The following is a 22373-nucleotide window of genomic DNA, read 5'->3' as shown; positions in this document are numbered from 1 at the left end:
AATTACATCCCTTCACACATTGACCTCTTCTCACTCTTGCTGTTTACCACACAAAACCACACAGCATTCTGAAGCCTATCAGTAATTAAGCACTGCACTTCTCACACAACGTTAGGAAGAACTGCATTTCCCTGGAAGAAATACAAGCATGTGGTATTTGTATCTCTTCTATTCAGCAGCAATTCAGAAAACAAACATTTTCCTCCAGTCTTAAAATTCAATAGCTGCTGCAATTCTGTGATGCTTTGGAGTTTTCAGCCTAGCATACAGAGTTTTATTTAGCCTTTAAGCGAGGAAAAAAAGGCTGGACAACGTCCTTAGAAACAAAGCATGTTTTTAATCACAAAATGCAAAACTCAAGGCTCAAACTGCACTAAGTGCAGCAGCAAGCTGCTACGTACACCCAAGGGAGTGAGGGTGCAGCCTGGACCACAATGCATGTGACAACACTGCCAGCATGCCCTGCACTGGGGAAAACCAAGTCTCTGTCCAACCAGTGTGATCCTGATGTATTTCAAACAGCAGAGCACAGCCTTGAACTGCAGCCTGAAGAAACTACAAGACAGAAGCACCATGAAAAACATCTGCAACCAGCAAAGAAGCTTGCATTTAAAAAAAATAATAATAATGTTCACATACCTGAAGTTCACCTTTCAGATGCTCGACTTCCAGTTCTAGCTCCTTCTGTCTTCTCAATAGATTTACATTCTCCTTTCTTTGAGTTTCTTTCTCCTCTTCAAAGATGTCATTCTCTTCAGCCAGGTTCTGATCTCTTACACATGCCAAACTTCTGTTAAGCACTGGGGCAGAAGCTGGTGTTTTGTCCCTTTAAAAAATTAAGGGGAATTAACAAGACAAAACCCACCACAATGTGCATCTGTTCATGCTATCATAGTTTCAGTAATGACTACAAAACACCCCAAAGGAGACTATAAAAGCATCTACATAATTGTGTTTTATTTCTTCACAATTTGTAACTCTCTCCACTGGAGTCTTCAAAGACTGTTACACAACACTGAAGAAGAAAACAATCAAGAAGCACAACATTCATACATCATTTGAAGAGAACCATTTATGTTTTACTATTGCTAACTCAAATGCCTCTCCATCCAAAAAAACCAAACCATCCTGCTGTACCACACATCAGACCCACAGTAGCCAATAATTCCAATTTTATACCTACTGAATAGACTTTTCTTTTTGAACTACTTTAAGGGAAGCATTTTGGATCTCCACCCCTGCATGGCATTACTTACATCACAGTTTTTCTTTCCACCTCATTCTCCTTCATGATTACAGCCCTCCTGCAACATGCTAAAATCACCAGAATATGTGGAAATGGAATAAAGGATCTGCAGCTGCCAACCGCTCAGACCGGACAGAATTCTTTGGGGTACAGTGCCAGCTCAACAGCAAGAGTCCCATAACAATAATATTAGATATTAACAATTATTGTCTCTTTTTTAAAAATTAGATTTGGGGTGTATGTAACTCAGAAATCAGGCCAGCTCAGAGTATTTAAGTGATTTATGGTAAGGCACTACATTGTGAATTCAGACTTCTTTAAAGAGCACTTCATCACGTATTAGTATTTGTTAACAGCACAGAACTGCCTATGTGATTTAATTGCAAATTTAACCAACCCAGGGTGTTTGGGGTTGGTTTCTTGGGGTTTTTTTTTTTTTTTTTTTTTTCTCCTTGTTAAGAATATGATTTCTTACATCACTGCAGCTCTCTGAATGAGAAGTACCATCTTTTCCATCCACAAACATCTTCCCCAGCAGCCTGTTGCCATGGCAATCCTAGCAACTGTAGGACAAGTTTATTTTAAAAGATTTCTGACAACTCAAACTGCCAAGTTACCACTAGCTCTTGTCAATGTAATTACCAGCTGCAGACATCACTACCCCCTAAAGCCTTCAGACTGCAATTGCTGGCTTTATTTCTTACCAGCACACACAGTTGAGCTCCTTCACAAATAAATAACCAAAATGTCTGTCCTGCCAGGTGAATGTACTTTCACATTCCACATTTGAGTCCACGAGTTTTAACACATGTAAATAAACATGGAGTAGTAACAAAGACTCTCAGAGATAAGCCTGTGGCAATTACGCAGATGCATAAAGGAACATCACTGGCTGTCAGTGCAGAATCTCCAAGAGGCCCAATACCCTGCAACCTTCACTTCCAACTAAGGTTCACTGCTTAATAGATGCCATACTTTCTACTTTTTCAGAAGTGTTGCATTAAGACAAACAAAATTCTCTTTGGAAAACAAATGAAGAACAACATGCAACAACAGTAAGAATAGGTTTTGTACAGGTTACTGCCCTAACTCCCATTACCACAGCACGCCACACACGTGCTTTTGTATCTCTCTTCCACTCAGTACCAGCATTACTGGATGCTGGGAAGACAGGAGAACCTTTCATCTCAGATAATCATTTACCCACCACCTTCTCACATAAACACATCCCAGCAACTACACCAATCACACACACAAACCTTTCCCTGACATCCCACTGCCTTACTTTGTAAGAATCACACGGTTTCCAGCAAAAGCCTGATTCCTTGCAGTGGCAGCTACAGGGTCCAAGACCGCTGTGGGACGGTTGCACAGCACATGACCAGGCCTGTTCACCCACAGAGGAGCAGGAGCTTTCATCTTCTTACGCTGGTTTTGCACGGCATCTTCTCTCTTTTCCACATCTTCAGTGCTTCCCGGAGATTTGCACTTTTCAGCAAACCCCGCCTTGGCCACCTCTTCTCCTATGTCTACTTTTTCACATTCTGCCTGGACAAGAATGATATCATCCTTCTGCCTGGCCTTCTGCCGTACTTTTATTGCTTTTTCAAAAACGAGGCTACCCAAGAATGTCTTCCCCTGTGAAGTAAAATATACTGATGTTGTGTACCAGTCATTTTGAAAACTTACAACTCATTTTAGACAACTTTCTGCTATGAAACCAAAACAAAACAGAATTTAAGACCAAAACCCAAGGAGCAACACAAATAAAGCTTCATATGTTTGACACTCTTATTCTGAAACAACAGTGCATCTGTGCAACTCTGCCTCTACCTGATCTAATCTCTGTTAACACCAGATTGGACATCACCAATATTTCTCGCTCATTATTTAACTTTGAAGCATTCAGTATCATTTATAGATAGCGAGTCCAAAATGCCACTAACAAAAATATAAACCAGCAGTTTTGATTTTTGTTCAGCCTGAACATCTAAACATAAGCTGCCACCACTTAAAATTAAGAGTGGAAGAGACTGGAGGAAGGAAAGAGATATTTCAACACACAGGAAGCAAAGAAAGCTCTACCACAAGCAATACAAAAAAAAACAAGCAAACAAAAGCCAACCAGAAATCATAACAGATTTTCACATCCTCATCACATTAAGCAATGTGAATAGGACACAGGGAAGAGACTATACACAAGGGGTCTCAGTATCTCCTCTGAATGGCACAGAGCCACACAGCAGGCAGGACAGCCACTCCCTGTTCAGCTCCCCTGGCAACTGCTGCTCTCGAGGCAGCTGAGCGCAGCAGAGCATAATTTTAAGAGTGCAGAATTGGTGGTGTCCACAAGAAGATCACTTCTCAAAACTAGACCGAGTAGAGCCACTCAGAACAGCTCTGAGTTGTTATCAGTCTTGTTGGCAGCAGCTGCTGAGTACGCAGAACTGCAAAAGCGTACTCTAAAATCATCCCTCCCCAAGACACCGTGAACCAAACCATTTTAGCTTCTGGAGTACATTCAGGGCAAGTAATCAGAGCTTCTCAGCATGTCCTGCTATCACAGCTGAACACTCAGCTCATCGAAAACTCCTCAAGACACTACACAGACATTTGGCACCGTCTGTTGCAGGCACATCATAAGTGCTTCAAAATCTGCCACTCACCTGGTCAAACATGCTTAAGTTCTGATCAGCTGGTAACTGCAGTCCCCAGAGTCTGTACTTCTTGGCAATGCTTGGATATTGCAAGCTTTCAGGGATTTCAACTATTTCTGATCTATTTATAATCTCAGAATTTCCATAGTCAATGTATAATACCTGACACTGTAACAATGACATAAAATATAATTAAGCAGAAGTTACGTGAACCTCCTACCAAAACGTGCACTGAGAAGAACTACAGCACAAGCTTTTTAACAGATGTGTGTGACACAGTACTGTGTCTGCGGCAGGAATCAGACCCTCCCACACTAAGTCTAACACACCCTTCAAAGAAAGTTCAGAGAGTTAAAGAACTGCGTAAGAACTGGAAAACCTTTGAGTACCAGGACATTTATTGGCAATATTCTTTTCCCCCCTCCCAAGAACTACAACTTAGAAGTAATACAGAAGACCTCCTTCCATAGGCAGATACACAATCTAAGGCGTTCAGAAATCATGATTTTAAAGAGGATCTACAAGCCTTCTGTGTCAGCCTCCCAAAGTGACAAAGAAGCCTTTTGGTGCAATCGGATCAGCGCTAACACATCACACAACAGCTACCGTTTTCACCTCTCAGCAGCTTGAAACTAAATTGCATCGTTTAACAACATGAACTACCACTTGTGATTTTGTTTTTTTTCCAAGACATCCCAACAGCACTTGGCAAGTATGGCACGTCTTGTCAGTCTTCTCATCAGCAACATTCAAAATTACGGGTCGCTTGGATTTCTGTCACACATCCATATTCCGTGATTTTTGTATTTATTCAGACAGGAAGGTTAGAAGGAAGAGGGAGGAGTCGCATTTATTTCCCACAGGAGCATAGAAAATAAAAAAGCTGACAAATGCATAAAAACTGGAAAAAAAAACTGTTCCTGCCTTTTCACTGTTGATCATACGCTGCACCATACATCTGTACCAACATCTATCTTCAGAGAAACAGCCACCATAAATCTGAAAATTAGGCAAAAAAGTCAAGAACAGCAATCTGAAAACATAAACATAGATCAAAACGATATTCGTAATACACTGCAAATCTTATTTTCGCTCTGCTAGAATGATCTCAGCAGCACTCTGAAAACAAAGTGATGCATTTGATGTTCCATCTCTCATAACAACATTTGCTAGATGCTTCAAAAACTATAAACCTCTACTCCACAAACAATACTCAAAATCTCACAACTATAAAAACTAACGTTTTACACAGCAGGTTCGTATGTTTTTTTCCTACAAACGCGTTGCTACAACATGGAATTGGCACTGACAGCTTAGTAAGCTGAACAAAGGAACAGTCACACCACAACGGGCTGAGTTTGCTGTCAAGAGGTTTTCTTCGAGGAAGGCAGGCGGCCATTCACCTACACAATAAACAGCTCAAAGATAAACTGTTTTATTAAATCTTCTTCTGCAGCAAGCCATCAGCAGTTCACACAAAAGTTGTTACCACTCTTTATAGGCTAAAGTTGCACAAAACTGCAACTAAACGTATTCTTATCCTCTTAACACCACTTTGTATAGCCCACTAAGCACTACAGATTTTCATCTGATCTTCCACACTTTCTGAGGCAGCAAAGAATCCCTTCTCTAGAAAAGCATTGCTCTGTAGTTACAAACCATCATTTCATATCCATGTATATATGCACACATGCATGGCTGCCTAATTTAATTGAGGTTTGAATTGAAGAAAGAAATAAAATTTGCACACAACAACTAAACATTTTCGTTAGGGCCAACAGCAGTTCTTAAATAGGTTTGGAGAACACAGACCCACAACATAAAGACCAATAAGACAGCAAAGAAAATGGCTGCATTCAATTAAAGCTTTTACATCCAAGGGAAAAACAAATTTTATATATGCATAACCTACGTACCTTATTAAAATCAAGCTTGCCAAATGCTGCTTGAGCCCGAGGACAAGCTTCTGCCAGAGCACAACTTAATTTCAAGAGGTCGTTACAGCTACTGATATTCTAGGTGTGGAGAGAGGGCATGAGTTACTGCAATTTTTAATAGCTGCTTGATGCTTCCAAAAACAAAGTCAGAACAGTTGCACAGCCGCTGGAGTAATGTCCCACCTTAAACTTTAGAACTTCATGGTTTTAATTGTACTTGGAAGCCTGCTCTCATTTTTCAAAACTTCATGGAGAGGCAGATAAATATATCCCAAATAAACAGTTCACATAGAGCATTTTTAACTGTTTAATTACCAGATTCTGCAAGAAATACACAGATCCCACGTATCCATCCCACCTCACAAACTTTTGTACATGTTCAGTGTTCTTTGTATCTCTCTCCATAAACCCAAGCCCTAGCATACCTCTCATCTCCTTACTTTGAAGGTTTAGGTTTTGGTTTAGCAAAGCAAAGCAGACACTTTCTAGTTACAGCTTGGTTATGTGAACCACCGAGAGGCTGGGTCAGATCCAATAGCATGATATACATTCAACATCAATTTTACATGTAATTCAAAGCAAAACATTCAGAGCTCTGAAAGAAAACATCAGTGCAGCCAAACATTCTGTCATCCTCAGAAGTACACTCCTAACTTCTGCACTTTGCAATATGAAATAAAACACTGTAACCAAGAGTCAGAACACCAGGGTAAGAATGCAAAGGAGAATGAACTATTACATCTACTTCTCTTTTAAAAGAGGAAGCTGTTACATAAACAGTACAAGCAAAGGTTGCTCTCCCCCCCCAGCTCTTATTAACATGGCCAGTGCCTGCTGTACCCACGGGGCTCACAGTGAGACAGGTGCTGACTAACACACACTCCATCAGTCAACAGATCACGTAAACCCAAAGCCACCTGGTTTTCTCTTCTCCCTTCTGCACCCATTAATGAAAGCTGCTGCTTTTCATCTTACTCACACCTCCCTCCTGCCCACACAGCCTAAAATGGAAGGGACCTGATGCCTCAAACAATTCCCTGTTCAGTTCAGCTGAAATGGGTTCCCACAGAGCAGAAGACACTCACCCACACCCAACCTGCCTCCTGGAGTACTCCTGTTGCCTGCTGCAGTATTTTGCAGGTAATATCAAAAACTATTTTTTTTTTAAACCAAACGGCTACCAAACGGCTACCAAACATTTGTGGAACAAACTACCCAGAGAGGTGGTAGAGTCACCATCCCTGGAGGTGTTCAAGAAACGCATCCATATGGCATTAAGAGACATGGATTAGTGGACATGGTGGTGATGGGCTGATGGCTGAACTTGATCTTAGTGATCTCTTCCAACCACAGCGATTCTACGAAAACCTGGCTACAGTTCAAACAGATGGACAGACAATTATTTTTGACTTTTTAGAAAAGTGATTCATTTCAGTTTTAAATGATGCAGCACTTGTGATTCTGAGATCTAGAATAACCTTCTTTTTTAAACTCACCTGTGCCCAAAACGTTATGGCATCTTCAACATGACAGCCCACAACATCCTCAGCTTGAAGGAGGAAGAAAAAAAAAAATAGTAATGAAACATTTGTGGTGATTTAACCCAGCAGCAGCTGAGCACTACACAGCCCTTTGTTCACTGCCCACCTCTCGATGGAGTGGGGGAGAAAACAGGGGGGAAACAAAAAAAAGTCATTGTTTGAGATTAAAAAAAAATAAGGCAGAGGAAAAAAGGATATGATCTTAATACATAAATATACCACACAAGCAGTACACAAAGCAACTGCTCACCACCTGCCAACCAATGCCCAGACAGCCCGCACGCAAGCAACTCTTCAGTTCTACGGTTTTTTCATATTGCCCCAGGGTAGGGAATATCTGAGGTCAGCCGTTGTGGTTCTGCTCCCTCCCACCCCTCCTGGAAGGACAGCAGGAGAAGCAGAGAAACTGACAGGTGCGTGGCTCGGCGCAGCGCTACTCAGCAACAACCAAAACACCGCTGTGCTACCAGCGCTGCTTTTCTCCTGCAGTCACAACAGCATCACATCGGACGCTGTGAAGCAAAACTCAATCCCAGGCAAAACCAGGCTAACTCTATTCTCAAGAGTAAGATTACACTGTTTGATGAAGAAAAACTTCACATTACCTTTCCCGTTGTCCGTGCCTTCATCCACACAAACACCCATGACAGAACTCATGACTGCCCCTGCAACACCACAGACTCCCTTCAGCTGAAGCAAAAGGCAGCATCACCCATACAGCCGTAAGACCCTTCTCCCACTAAAAGCAAGATCTCCACCCCTCAGCCCCCCTCTCTGCTCTCACCTTGCCCACAAATTGGACCCCGCTGAAGGAGCTCACAGCGCTTTTAACCACAAGGAGCCCCACCGCACGGCGCCACCGCCGAGGACTCGGCGCTCGCACGCGCTGCCGCCTTTCGCGCAGTTTCCCGCCGCTGGCCCTGCGCGTGCGCACAGCGCCCCGGGGCTGCCATGCGTGGTAGGGGGCGGCTGAGGGAGCGAGGCTCTGGGGCAGGGCGGCGAGAGCTGAGCGCGTTTACCGCTTCGTTTTGGAGCGGCAGCAGGTCTGCTTTCATTAGAATCCTAGATTAGAATCATTACGTTTGGGAAGGATCATCCAGCCCAACCACCAGCCCATCCCCACGGTGCCAACCGGCCACGTCCCTCAGTGCCGTACGCACTCAGTTCTTTAAGGCCTCTGGGGACGGTGAGCCCGCCGCTCCCCTGGGCAGCCCGATCGGTGCGTTACACAGACTTGTCAACGAGCCGTTTAATATGCACGACGTGCGAGAAAGACTCTGACAACTTGCAAAAGTAATTCTGCGCTGATTGCACCATTCTGCACCATTGCTGGCTGTGAATTCACACAGTTCCCTTCCTCCCAACCTGAGAAAGACACACATTTTATATTTAGCATCAGAGAATCAGAAGGAACCCCTTCTCCTTCCCTTATCGCTGGCTAGTCTTTAGTGTCATTAATATTACACCTCAGTTTTTCCATAGAGGATGAACACTAGTGAAAAAAATTATCTTCTACTCTGAGCACTGTAATAATGGCAAATACTCGTTTGAAAGCCAATTATTCTAAACACAAATAGTGGCTAAGTGCTTCCTCAGACCTACGCAATTACATTTGAACGGGTTAGAGCTCTCTATTACGACAAATCCCCGTATCTCCTTGCCCGATTCCTTGGATCAGAGTCAGGAGTAGTTAATGTGTGCAGCTGAATGACAGATAGACGCACACAGATAAATCATGAAGTGATAACTTATCTGCCTTCCAACATTCCGTCCAAAGTCCAGGACCTCTCTCAGGAAACAAGTTGTCAACAAGTGCACATGAAATTGAGCTCTTTCATGAACGCTGTCAGTGGCAAACACTTTGGCATCTGATCTCTGCTTTTACCTTTAACAAAATTCCTTTTTTTTAATAGAAGTACAAAAATTGTGTGGTTTTTTTTAGGATAATTTTGGATTAGTTACTTTGAGAGTTGTTCTGATCTGCAAATTTCACACAAGACATGACAGCAGTCTCCAGTTTTCACAGCCAGCAACATTATAAAATATATTTCACTGATTTTTTCATACAAGGATACTAAAAATTCTGCAAGATGTTCTACAGTGTAGTACCAAGAAGTCAAAAGTATGCCTTGTAGCAGCAAACCAACTTGCTTTTACTTGAAAGTCATCAACACTGGTGAAAAGAGGTCAGAACTCCTACACAATATCTAATGCAGTTGATATTTTTAAAATCCCACTATTTTCCAACTATAAAGTATTATCAATTACATGTAATGACTTTTTAGTGTCATTATACTGGAAATTTTAAATGTGTTTAAGCATGGAACAAAATTTTAACAGATTGACTAGGATAAAAAAGAGTTAATGATGTGTGAAGTTCAGTAAAACTGGATTTGGGCAAATCAAGCATTTCAAATTGGCAAGTATTTTTAACTTAAATCCTTTCCTTCCCTTTTTCCTTTTTCCTCTTCCCTTTCCCTTCACTCCCCTTCACTGCCTTTCTCTTTCCCCAACCCTTTCCCTTTCCCCTTCCCTTTCCTTTTCCTCTTCCTCTGCCCTTTCCCTTTCCCTTTTTCTTTCCTTCTTCCAATGGAGAAATGAAACTATCAAAACCTCTCCCTGTAAAGTATATTGTTGTGATACATCTTATCTTTGAAATGTGCACATACATTTCTGGAACTGCGTTCTCCAATGGCTACAGCTATAGGGATAAATAGAAGACTGTTGGAATACATTTCTCACTTTATTTTGTAATAATCTATTGAAAAACAGAAATAAAATTATTTTTTTCTGTATATTTGCCACTTTTTAGAAATGTTATCTACGTGGGGTTTTTTTTTCTTGTAATTCTACTGCAAAACCACGCAAGGTACTATAGAAATGATTGCTTATAAGGACCAGAAGAGGGAGCTCAAATCAGCATTTTTATTTATTAAGATAAAACCATATGTAACAGTGTAGAATTTAAAGGTAAAGATCCGTTTTAAACATTCAGTATACACTTCAATATATAATGCATTTAAACGAAGGTAACAGCAACACAGCACACGTCGCCGTGCAGAGCAGTCACAAGCCTTTATTCTGTTTGCACTCAGATCCAGCCACCTCCATCAGTCACTGTATGACTCACACGCGCTTCCAGGAGCCTTCCTTCTTTTGCACAGCTGCTGTTTGAAGAAAAGGAAGTTGCCCAAATGCATTCCACCTCCCCTGATTTCCTCTGCCAGTATGGTACATACAGGCACCTCATTCAGTTCTCTGATGAGAATCAAAGCTTTTAAAGCTTCTGCCAGCTCTTGCTATAAAGTCTCAGCAGATACCACCTGAAAACCTTCAGTCCAAGAGTCATGTTCAAGAGCTCTTAAGGGCAAACAACCTTACATCTCTGTTTTCAGGCAAGCCTACAAAGTTAACTCAGGCACAATTTTTGCCTCCCAATTCCAACCATCCTGCAGCCTCAGCCAGGTATTCAGCACTGTGCTACTTAACAGACCTAAAGCACCACACAGCGTTACCTAATTTTAAGTTTTCACACAAATGGCCACAACCTTCAGTACAATACATGCTGCCACAGCTGTGCACAGACAAAACAAATGGACATCTCCCGTCCTGAGGGACTCTTGCATTAGACACGATGAAAGAGAACCTGTTGGATAAAGACCTTTATATCAAGCGATATGTAATTACTTATGTGCAATAAATAGCATATCCATGTCCACTTTATGTTGTCAAAAGTTCAGTCTGACAGTCACTGCTATGCAGACAGCAGGATCCCTTCAGCTAGCCAGTAAGAATGGGTGGAAATGGGGTTGTGAGCACATGGAACTTCAGATGTAACAAATATACATCGGAAGAACAGAGCCTGGAGAAGTGTGAGAAACAAAAGGTACATCTGAATTTTATGCAACAGAGACGGAACCAACAGAAAGAAAAATGAACAATTTAATGATTAAAATGCTAGCGTTAATAAAACAAACACTACCGAGTACAAATCCATGAACAAGATGAGTCCTAGCAATTCTGTAAATAAAGTGTATCATAAAAGTCTAAGAACAGGATGTACAATACTTCCTTTGCCCTGCTGCAATGTAGTACTTTAAAACACACTTATTTCTCAGATCTTAAGTAACAGTTCTGTAAATCTCTAAATATGATTTTCCATACTTATATAATTTTATATACTTATATAACAATTCTAGCAACTATAAACACTTGGATTAAAGTACCAAATTCATTACAAGATAATTAAAAATTAATTTTGGTAAAAGAACAGAACTGAACAAAGAAGGGAAGAAAGAAGTAAACAAATAGGTACAGTGACAAAGTATTCTTCAATAAACAATTAATGTGTAATTAACATGTAATCAACAAGTAACAAATGATTAACCATGTAGTTAATATTTATTCATTAAACTCATGGCTTCTTTGATGGCACCAGACTTTTCTCTTTTCCTTTAGCAGCCTTCTCCTTTTTCAGCTGTTAGAAAGAAAATCACAACAGTGATTCAAGAGTTAATTTGCAAGTAGGCTAATAATGCAATATTGAGCCTCTACAACCAGTCACAAATTTAGCAGCGATTTATGGGACAGAGAGAGGTAGAGATTATTCTTAGTTCAACCCAGAAGTTCTCACTTTTGAATCAAGTGACAAAGGAGTGCTTTCATAGCTCTGCAGCTCCTCTGCTATTCAAGCCAGGACTGCCTTTATTTCTGATAATGGCAATGCAGGTGTTCCCTCAGTTCATGGATTAATCTTAATCTCAATGAAAATTACAGGTGTTTTATTACAGCAGTGTAACAGACACAGAACAACTGCCATGCACAAAATCACAGTGAAATTTTGTTGCTGAAGTTAAACCTGCATCTCTACACCTTGCTCAGCACAGTCACCTCTTCTCAGCAGGTTTTTTCCACATAGTAGGCTCTTAGAGCATGGTATGATCTGCCAACACACACCTATTTCACCTCATCCATTTTGTAGTAAGACATTAATTAGTCCAAGCAAATCTAACTGTTGGTTTCAGAAGCAACAGTTTTCCTCATGTATTATTATAAAAGTGATAAAAGATATAAAAGTGACTGAAATCATAAAATAAAATGTTAAAGTGAATGAGATCCTATTTAGAGCAATTATACCAAAGGGGCATGTAGCTATCAGAAACGCAGGGAGAAAGAAAACAATATTTTTAACATGTTTTTTTCCCCTGTGTAACACTAAGAATAAGCAAAGGATGTACAGAAGCAAGCTGACTGCTAAGTATTCCTGTAGATGTCTACACTTCTACACAGGAACTCATTTTAAAACATCTTTCCTTATTTGGAGTGTGAGGTCTGTAACTGAAATCCCTCCTAACTCTTGCAGAGAAAAGAAATACTTGGCATGGAGAAAAGACTTAGCAATTTGAATGTTATGATAACATTTTCTCCTATAAATAGATCCCATATTTGCAACGTTTGACCACATTTTGTAATGATTTCCAAAATAAAGAAAATGACTTAAAGTTTCACAAAGCTCCAACAGTTTTCTTGTTGCAAGAAGCAAGTGTAACAGCAGTTGAGCTTTTAGGAGTTTTTATTAGTGTTATGAAGAGTTAACACAATAAAAATCCATTTGTTTAAGGCAAATACCATCCAGACATGAGTGACCACTACCATCCTGCAATAGCACATAATTGTATTTCAAACCTTACCTTAATAGGCTAGTTTTTCGCACGAAGAGATGACATAATACATTTATATGCCACTTAAATTAGATGTTTAACTTTCTTAGCCATCACTTTGGGAGAATATATTTAATTTAAGCAATAAATACAATAACTTGCCCGCTCCTGATAACGCTTCTCAAAATAAGCCATGTCATCTTCTTCTGAATGCCTTTCATGAGAAACTTGCGCGGAGGCACTGGAACCACCTACAGAGAAAAAAAAAACAAAAAAACAAGAAAACTTTCCCACTGATGATACTCTCTGTTCCACAGTACTGGCAAAAGTAGTTTAAAAATGAGATGTGGTATGGATGTAGTAAAACACCTTGATATGCAAGTAACAAACCTCAGAAGTTGAACTAATGAGTATCCCTTTTAGTCTAAGGCTAGCAGCTATGATAAACAGGAATTCAACAGTGACATTAATGGCTAAATACTTTCTCAAAAGAAGGGATCTAAAACAAGCATAACTGATTCCTAATTCCATGAAGAAAAGACTTTCTGGCAGAAGGCACTCTTACTGGACTGAGCTAAACAACTGCACTAACTTCCACATAAGCAGGCATCAAGACTTGTTTTAGTATTTAACTTTGATTTTTATCCCTAAACATTCCACAACTCATAAATAAATTAGATTTTATATGATACATTTACTGTAAGAAGTATTATTCTACTAATATACCACCTGCTAGCTGCGAGATGGTCCGAGCAGAGCCAGAAGGTCCCTGAAATGCCTTTAGAAATGGGTGATCCATGCTGGTTACAGGGGATTCTAACAGCTCAGCAGAAGGAGTCCCTGTTAAAAAAAAAAGTTGAATGAAAACAAAAATTCACTTTGCAAGATGCATTAAAAACACAGATGCTGGTGTCAAAACAAAGGTGTAGATTCATACAAACACTGTGCAGAAAAACGTTAAAGAGAGTGGCTTCAAAAGAAATGAAAATCTCCAGTTCTTTAGTTAATACAGGTACAGTATGGCCTCTAAACCACAACAAACTCAGGAAAGAAGATCAGAATATGAAAAAAGAAGCAGAGAGTGCATGGACGTAATAAATAAAACAGTATATCAGAATAGAATGTGTCCATTACTATATGACACAAAACCTCAGAGCAGCAGAGGTTTCTACGTCCAGATGTTTTGTGTGTGTGTGTGTGTGCAGAATGGGCACTGATCTACCTGGGGGGAGAGGGGTTAATGTTGGAATAATATAAAAAAGGAAGATCTGGGAAGAATTATGCCAAAGGATTAACATAAATATAAAATGAAAATTAGAAAAAAAGAGAAGTTGCAGAATTATCTTTAAAATACATGCAATTCAGCTAGAAGCTACTGTGCTGAACACTGAAATTATTGACAGAACACCATTTTGATCATTTCACTACGTGAAGTTGGACAGGGCAGTCCTTAGACTACTGAAAAAAAGTCTGTCTTTAAGTCCTACTCCTTTTGATCCAGTTCACATTCAGACTCTGAAAGTCTCTGTTGAATGACTACTTCACAAAAATACCCAGTTGGAGCACTCAAATTTCATCTTAGGCCAGCTGCTCTCACCTATTCCGCTGTCATCAAGTCTCATGTAGCCTTCTGCCAGTGAGCTGAAGCCAGTCAGTCCTCCCATAGCAGCATAGGGAACATCCTGCCCAACTGGCCTTCCCTGGGCTAACCGCTCTTGTTTAGTTTCCACTACTGTTTCATGTGCGTATGTCGGCTGACCGCACCCACAGGTAAAGCAGCTGTGAAATCCTGAACACGTGGAACCTAATTAACGAATAAATGAATGTTTTGAGGGAGATGGTAATGGAATTTATACCTCACAGCAGACCAAATGCTATTTCTCCAAACTGATCTTGTCAAAAACTAGAGTTTCTTCACTGCAAAAGCATCCAGCCACATCTTCTATAGAGAAGTTATACATGATTTGGTCTTTGCTCAGCCTCATTTCAACACAGCATGAAACAGATATAGAGGTGTATCTGCCCTAAGTAAGGCTCAGACCAAATATCATAAAGCTCTGCTGGAGAGAGTTCTGCACAAGAACTACAAATGTTTTGTTATTCTTTTAGGACTGCATTACAAACCTATTTATGACCTGCCCCTAACTAATCTCAGTTACAGGTCATTTTGTAGAGCCATTCTCAGAATCATGAAGGGCTTGCTTACTTCATTTTGGGCACTCTTCAGTCATTGAGTTCTTACTCTGTATTTTCATACAAAATACTGTGTGTACCATACACTCAGTACTTTTTTAAATGTTAATATTACATCTAATTTATCTACCATGTTTGACAGCTAGGCTAGAGCAGCACTAGTACAATAAAACAACACTGAAGCAAGTCTTAGCCCTTCTCTGTGCGATCTCTGAAGCTCTCAGAAGTGCCTGCTCTTTTCAGAAACACAAGAAAAAGTGTAAGTTATAAATGATTATTTAAAACCTTTTGTTCTAAGGTTCCACTTTGAACCATCTAACTGCACATTTAAGTCTTACACATTATTCAGAGCAAACACATGAAAGGCTGTCATAACATAACATAAATATTTTATGTTAATCCTGTAGGATGTGATTCTCACCTCATCCAGCAAAAGCTGATCATGATTTTTACTGTACATATTAAATAGATTTCAAGAAAGAAATTCACTAATATTATAGAAATCTAAGAAAAAATCTTCAGCTTATATGATGGGAGGCTCCAAAGAAGTTTGTGCATTATTTAATTTCTATGGTTATTACTGCTGTTTCATTACAATAACCTCAATCAAGTGAAGCAAAAAGCTTCCCCTGAATGTTTTCCCAAACCTTTTGTGTGGGATTTTGCTGCCTTTTGCCTTTCTGGACCAATAATCAGTATCTTCAGGAACTGCTTTGTTACAGCGTCAGCAATGCTCTGGGCAGACACAGCTCCCAATCAGTTCACAAGTGAAGGTTGCTGCAAGCTGATGGTAACTTACACGAGTTGCAGGAAAATCCAGGAGCTGCACTGTGCTGATCAGCAAAGTGTTTGCAACTACAGCGGATGGGCTGCGTGCCATTGAGAGGAACGTAGTGGTAGGACTGGCAGGGACAGTGGCTCACTCTGCACGGCACACAGATGGGACGGTCTTTGGGAATCACTTCGTAGTCTGTTTTGTGTTGTTTATACCTGAAATGGGCAAAAATAACAGCTTTTATAACCTTGTTAGTACGTGTGATAAAACTCGTCAGAAGACTTACAATTTACCTTACAACTTCTGAGTTGAAGGATCTTTAATTATCTTAATTACTGTTAATTACTAATGTTTAATCAGATACTTAATATCAGGTATATTTACATCCATCTATTTTATAAATATTACAGATAATTATGTTTCACTTCGATAACAATGTCGGAACCAATCCCACCTACAGATAACTCCGGCACAATCAATCTGTTCTACAAGAACTTGTGCCTTGAAGCTGAATTTATTGATGGCTGCAGAATTGTTTTGGCCTGCACAAAAGTTACTGGGATTTAGATTAAAAAAAAAAAATCTCATGATTCAAAACCTAATTTTCCAGAACAGACCTGAAATTAACTTGCCTGTGCTGTATTTGGATCTAGAAAATTGTAAATTTCTTTGATGTAAAAAGAACACAAAGGTGCAGAAAAAAAAGCGAAGAACCCCACCGGTGAGTACAGAAGCACAGCGTCTCTGGTCCCACCAGCTTGCAGTCCATGCCCGTGGGGGATCTCCAGCTGACATACAGCCTGTTCTGCAGCCGGATGGGCAGCACCTTTCTTTTGTATTCCTCGTATTCCTCAGGGGTAAAAAGCTTTCCTCCATCATCATCACCTACAATTCTGTAAGCATGTCATAAAAAAGTCAAAAAGGAGAAAGTAAAAGGTTTCCCAGTATATCAAACAATACATAACGGTATTTTTGCTGTAAAAGCAAGAAGTTGTGTATTACAATTCTAGTAATATATTAGTGATATAACAGTGATGCCCAGTATTTCATTATCCTGGCCCACAACATCGGAGGATCGGAGGCAGATGTTGGTGGTATGGCAGCACAGGTTGAACATTCCCACCAATATCCTGTTACGTGGCATTGCCTTGTGACAGATGGCAGCGGAGGGGCAGGCTGAAGAATGGCATCTGACATGGATGTGTGTATGAAGCAAAGGTGGGCCACTCAACTCCTCCATGAAGAAAAAATGGCACCCACTGACATTCATCAATACATGCTGAATGGTAACGGAGGCCAAACAGTGGATGTGAGCACAGCAAGGTGATGGTGCGTTTCAGCAGTGGCAACTGTGAGGGAGTTTGTCAGGTCCTATGGAACCAGTATGAGGCTGAAGGCGACAGTTTCCTGGATCACATCATCACTTGTGATGAGATGCCGTATCATCGCTACAAGCTAGAGACAGGATGGCAGGCCATGGAGTGGTGACACAAATTCCCCATCAAAGAAAATGTTCAAGACACTGCCTTCAGGTAAAGAGATGGGCACTGTCCTTTGGGACAGGAAAGGGGCGACCCTTCTGGATTTCCTGGAACTTGGACAAACTTTTAACTCTGAGCTCTGACTGAGCTGAAGGCTCAAACTGCCAGTCAGGCCAGAGAAAGCAGCCTTTCCCTTGCAAAACCTTGTAAAACCATATTGCCAGGCCACACCCCATTCAGAAGACTGCTGATCTTGGCTGGGCACTCCTACCACACCCATCAGGTAGTGCAGACTTGGTGCCTTCTGTTTGGGCCGATGAAAGATGGGCGGTGAGGGCAATGTTTTCCTAGCGGTGATGTTTGCCACAGTGGCTGTGAAGCAGTGGGTCACCTCCACTGCAGATTCTTCTGAGTGTGGCATGCAGGCTCTCGTTCATCATGGGCGACAACGCACAGCTGATGGTGGTGACCGCACTGGAAAGTAATGCCTTGTGGCTGAGAATCTGCTCTATCGAATACCGTTACTGTGCTCGCTCTGTTGTAGTTTCCATGGAAATAAACGGGAGGCATTACTTTCGGTGCGATCCACCCGCGTTTCCCAGAACTCCCCTCCCCTCGGGATGCCGAGAGCCGGGCCCCGCTCTCACCGCCGGTACTCCGCGTACTCCTCCAAGGCCGCCGCGTCCACCGGCAGCCGCTCCATTCCCGGACCGCCGGGCAGCGGCCGCGCACCCCGAGCCTCGCAGGCGCGCACTGACCGCGCCGCGCGGGGAGCGGCTCCGGGCTGCGCTCAGCCCTTGGCTGCTACCGTTACGGACCTGTTCTCTTCTCGTCGTGCTGCCGTGCCCGTAAGCAAACAGAAGTCCTGGAAACGTTCCGTGTGAAATAAAGGCTAACGCAGCCCCGCGCGGCTTGGCTTTCACCGCTTGTTCCTGCAGTATAACGGAAGCCATCGTTGTTCAGGGCAGTAGGAGTGGAAGCGGCCAAGACGCGGATTCGTCACCCACCGTGCAGTCAGTCAGTCAGCTGTCACGTGCTCGGGCAGGCATAGCTTATGTGGTTGAGGACTGCACACCCAAACCAGCCACGTACAAATCCTCGCCTTGAACTTTTTTTGCAACGGGGAATTCACGTCGCTGCTCCATGGACTGCTGCTCTGACTCTGGCTCGTAGAGGTGACACCAGTTCTCATCACTGATACTACCTACCACATCACTGTTCAAACACCTGCTGTTTGGTCTCTATAAACATGTAGCAAATGCTAATGAATGTCAACGGCCATTTTTTCCCCCATGGAGGAACTCAGTGACAGCCCTTTGCTTCATCAATGCTTCCACGTCAGATGCCATCCTGTCAGATTGCCCCTCTGCTGCCATCTGTCACACAGCAATGAAATGTAACAGGATATTGATGGGAAGCTTCAACCTGTGCTGCCATACCACCAACATCCACCTCTGACATCCTGGGCCAACATAACGAAATCAGAGGCATTGCTTTCAGACCTGCCTTCATACGTTGTGTAATTCTTGATGCTGAAGATAGCTATTATGACTCACCCCACAATGTGCACATTTAACAAAGAGCCCACCTCCCCTTGGTCTCCCCCCACACTCTGCCAGTCCTGAATGTAATTTTGTACATCCTGAACCTAAAGGTTCCTCCAGGGTTGAACTCAGACGTTATGGAGCATTTCATTCTGGTGAATGAAGGCATCTACACAGAATGTGAAGGATGTGACCCAGCAGCAGTATTTGCTGTACAGCACAGTCCCTATCATTGTGAAGTAATCCAGAGCTGTTGGTCCTAAAAAATCACTTGCCATTTACCCAGCACAGCTTGGAAGATCTATTTTTGTAGAACACCAAAGCTGCCTCCTGCTATCATAAATGTTACCTCCAACTCATTAATGTTCTTTGAAAGCTCATCTTTTATGAAATAAATCATCCATAGTTCAAGACAAAAGGAGGCCAACTGAAGGAACAGCCCATAGCCACAGGTGCTTCTGGCAACCTGCAGTTCCCCCTCAGCTCTCAAAGCACCACAAGCAGCAGCACAACTCCTTCTGCAGCAGGCAGACCACAGTGGTTGTTTTTGATACTTACTGCATTATCTGTGAATTGACTGCCTGATGCAAACACATGGACCCTTGCACTTCACACACAGTGACTGAATGTGAGAGCATAGGATATGGTGTATTTTTCTGGACCAAGCTTTAGGAAATTGATGTTGAAATTGCACATCAGCATAAGCCATGAGCTCATACTCAGGCTGTCACAGCGAGAGGGAAAGCTTTTCCAAGCAGTGAAGTGACAGATACCTATTGAAAAATTCATGGCTGTTCAAAGAAATCTCTGGATTGCTTTGCACTGGGCAAGCCATCAGCAAGGAAACAGAAGGTGAAGAGGTGTCAGTGTTGTAAGGACCAAGGTAGTGCTTTGCCAATACCTCCCCCAGAGAGCTGAAACCACAGGGACACTGTCAGCTTTCCAGCAGGATCTGAGCAAGGTGACAGGGCATATGGTTGGGCTGTTTGCCCCGTGGCTATGCCCCACGTATAAGAAATGGCAGCAGAGCACCAGCACTGCAGCACAGATCCGCCCCTCTGAGCTCTGTACCCAGAATTTATGCATCTTAAAGGCAGAGATGATGTGGGAGCAACTCATGGTGGCAGTCAGCGCTCCTTCAAAGCAGCAGTTAGATGAGGAAAACGAATGTCAGGAATGTCTCTCCAAGAAAAAAAGAATTCCTACAGTGACCAACATTTTGAAACAGACAGGGGAGATGGAACTTCAAAAGCAGGACAAGCCCTGCAAACATGGAATTAGCACGTACTGTGGAACACAGCGCTGTACAGGAGCTGCACTAAAGCTGGAATGCCTCATCTGTACGCACATTTCATCAGTGCCAGAGATCTCAGCTCTGCCAATAAAGTGAGAAGTGGCTCTGGCAAGCCTGGGTCACACAGAAGGAACAGAGTTTCAGTATCACACCTTCCCATACCTCATCCAAGAAACTTTCATATAAAATGGTGCCCTTGAGTAGTTTGGGTTCGGAATGCAGAGCCATGTTTCTGAATAGGACAGCTGTTGGTGAGGGCTACAAACATTCATCTGTACCATATTTCAGCATCAAAATACCTACAAGCAGTCAGTGTGAAGGTGTTGGGACTAAGAAAAATTTTTGTGGGCCACCTGCCCCAGAGCAACTAATCCTTTACCTTAAAAACCAAGGCTCTATTAACAGGTTTGATCCCAGCAAGTGATCTCTGTGACAAAGAGCCAGTGTTCAGCTCAGCAGTGTCCCAGCATCTGTTTGGATCCAAATTTGTGCTCACCAGTTTCTTTGGGAATGGACATAAAGACTTTAACAAAGAAATCCATTTCTAAAATTATAACATGGCTATTTCAAGCACCCAGTGCTCCTGTGTCACAGCAAAAGTACCGGAATACATTTTGGATTCAGAAAACCTTGTCTTGTCTCCCATTCCTTTTAAGAGATTGTTAGTGGACATCTGAAATCACAATCATTAAATACCAAGCCAAACCAGTCTTTGCAGAGTAAACCATCAGATTAGCACATGTGGGGCTTTCCGCTACTGCAAACAAGGAGTGCCAGAAGGTAAGTTCAAAAAACACAAGGCCAGGCTGGATGTGGCTCTGGGCAGCCTGGTCTGGTGGTTAGTAACCCTGCACGTAGCAGGGGGGTTGAAACTAAATGATCATTGTGGTCCTTTTCATCCCAGGCTATTCTATGATTCTGCAAAGTCCAGATGGCTGTTTTACCTCCCGCGTCCGCCACGTAGCATACAAGCATTGCTGGCCCAAGCTCTCGGAACATATTGAAGTGGGCTAAACATATGGACACTCACCCACAGGACAGCTCCGGGAGACCTGAGGCGCCACCTACACATCAAAGGCAACAGATTAAAGCTGCGCAGGGTGCTGACACTCTCCATTGACACCCTCTGTTAACAATGAAATGTGCAACTTTTAAAAAATCCTGGCAAGTTCGAGAAGTGCTTTAAAAATCACCTCAGTGGAATACCTATGTAAATAAAAAAGAGCTGATTTATTAAAGGAATAATAAGTAAATCAGAAATGACTGTATTTTAGACTCTAAGTCATCCTTTTAAAGTAGTAATCAGCCATTCTATTTCTATGCATTTGGTAAATGATCATCTCTAATTAGCTGCTCCAAAACTGAGACCAATTAGAGTAGCATAAAGAATAATGGAAACAGTCTCCATCCAATTGTTTCCTCCTTCCACACTTCTTACCAATATTCTGATATACTTGAAAACAAAAGCTATCGCTATCCGCTTCTAGCGGTGACCATACAATATGCTACAATTAAAAAAACAAACCTTATGATTAGCTCTAGCTCACGGGCACGTAAAAGATGTCAACACATTCCTTTTCAGTTTTGCCATCATAGAAACAGACCATGATTAGACATCTACTGACCAACCACAGGAAGTTGATGAATGAACCAAGGGCCAACTCATAATGAAAGGTTTTTACTGGAGTGCTTAGAAACGGAGGTGGGAAATTTGTAGTAATTACATCACTTACTGATAATTCTGCAGCACGTGATGCCACTGGCATTTCAGTGGTGTGATTACACTGATGTATATCATGTGATTTTTTTTCCTTCAACTTGGGCCATATTTTAAGAATCTTAATGACATTTTAAAGAGATACAAAATGTATGTGTGCATCATCCCAGAGAACCCGAGGCTTTGTGAAGCATCAATTCAGTAACAGTCTATTCCATGGGCGTCCAACCTTTTGGCGGGCCTAGACTTGATGATTCCACAGGTCTTGTCAACCTTAATGATCCTGATTGCACAAAGAGGAATTGTCTTGGGCCACACAAAATATATA

At 41.8% G+C, this 22373-nt stretch overlaps 2 protein-coding genes across 10 annotated transcripts in view; both read right to left on the bottom strand.

Moving 5' to 3' along the window:
- The window catches only part of STK31 (serine/threonine kinase 31), a 34666-nt gene extending 26343 nt beyond the window's left edge, over positions 1-8323 (bottom strand). For both annotated transcript variants that reach the window (XM_052695263.1, XM_052695264.1), the window contains exons 1-8: positions 8184-8323; positions 7987-8065; positions 7337-7389; positions 5820-5918; positions 4828-4902; positions 3913-4071; positions 2532-2884; positions 640-826 (exon numbers count right to left, since the gene is read on the bottom strand). In XM_052695263.1, the coding sequence (XP_052551223.1) occupies positions 640-826; positions 2532-2884; positions 3913-4071; positions 4828-4902; positions 5820-5918; positions 7337-7389; positions 7987-8038 (978 nt within the window). In that variant the 5' untranslated portion in view covers positions 8039-8065; positions 8184-8323. The remainder of the gene's footprint in view (positions 1-639; positions 827-2531; positions 2885-3912; positions 4072-4827; positions 4903-5819; positions 5919-7336; positions 7390-7986; positions 8066-8183) is intronic.
- A 1969-nt stretch (positions 8324-10292) lies between these two features.
- FAM221A (family with sequence similarity 221 member A) lies at positions 10293-22328 on the bottom strand. Of its 8 annotated transcripts, none has more exons than XM_052693945.1 (8): positions 22062-22328; positions 21359-21534; positions 16729-16902; positions 16034-16224; positions 14639-14845; positions 13771-13881; positions 13204-13292; positions 10293-11243 (listed from the first exon to the last, which is right to left on the bottom strand). In XM_052693945.1, exons 3-8 carry the CDS (start codon positions 16776-16778, stop codon positions 11136-11138), a joined length of 756 nt encoding a protein of 251 aa, XP_052549905.1. In that variant the 5' UTR covers positions 16779-16902; positions 21359-21534; positions 22062-22328; the 3' UTR covers positions 10293-11135. The 8 variants fall into 8 exon arrangements, with proteins under 8 accessions (XP_052549905.1, XP_052549906.1, XP_052549907.1 ...); XM_052693946.1 differs by having other exon boundaries at positions 21359-21454; XM_052693947.1 differs by having other exon boundaries at positions 21359-21392.
- Between the last annotated feature and the right edge of the window lie 45 nt (positions 22329-22373).

This window comes from Tympanuchus pallidicinctus, unplaced genomic scaffold (genome assembly GCF_026119805.1).
Source record: "Tympanuchus pallidicinctus isolate F22 unplaced genomic scaffold, pur_lepc_1.0 scaffold3, whole genome shotgun sequence".
NCBI classification, from domain to species: Eukaryota; Metazoa; Chordata; class Aves; order Galliformes; family Phasianidae; genus Tympanuchus; species Tympanuchus pallidicinctus.
Note: the sequence above shows the minus strand (reverse complement) of the source record. Positions and strands in the feature narration are given on the sequence as shown.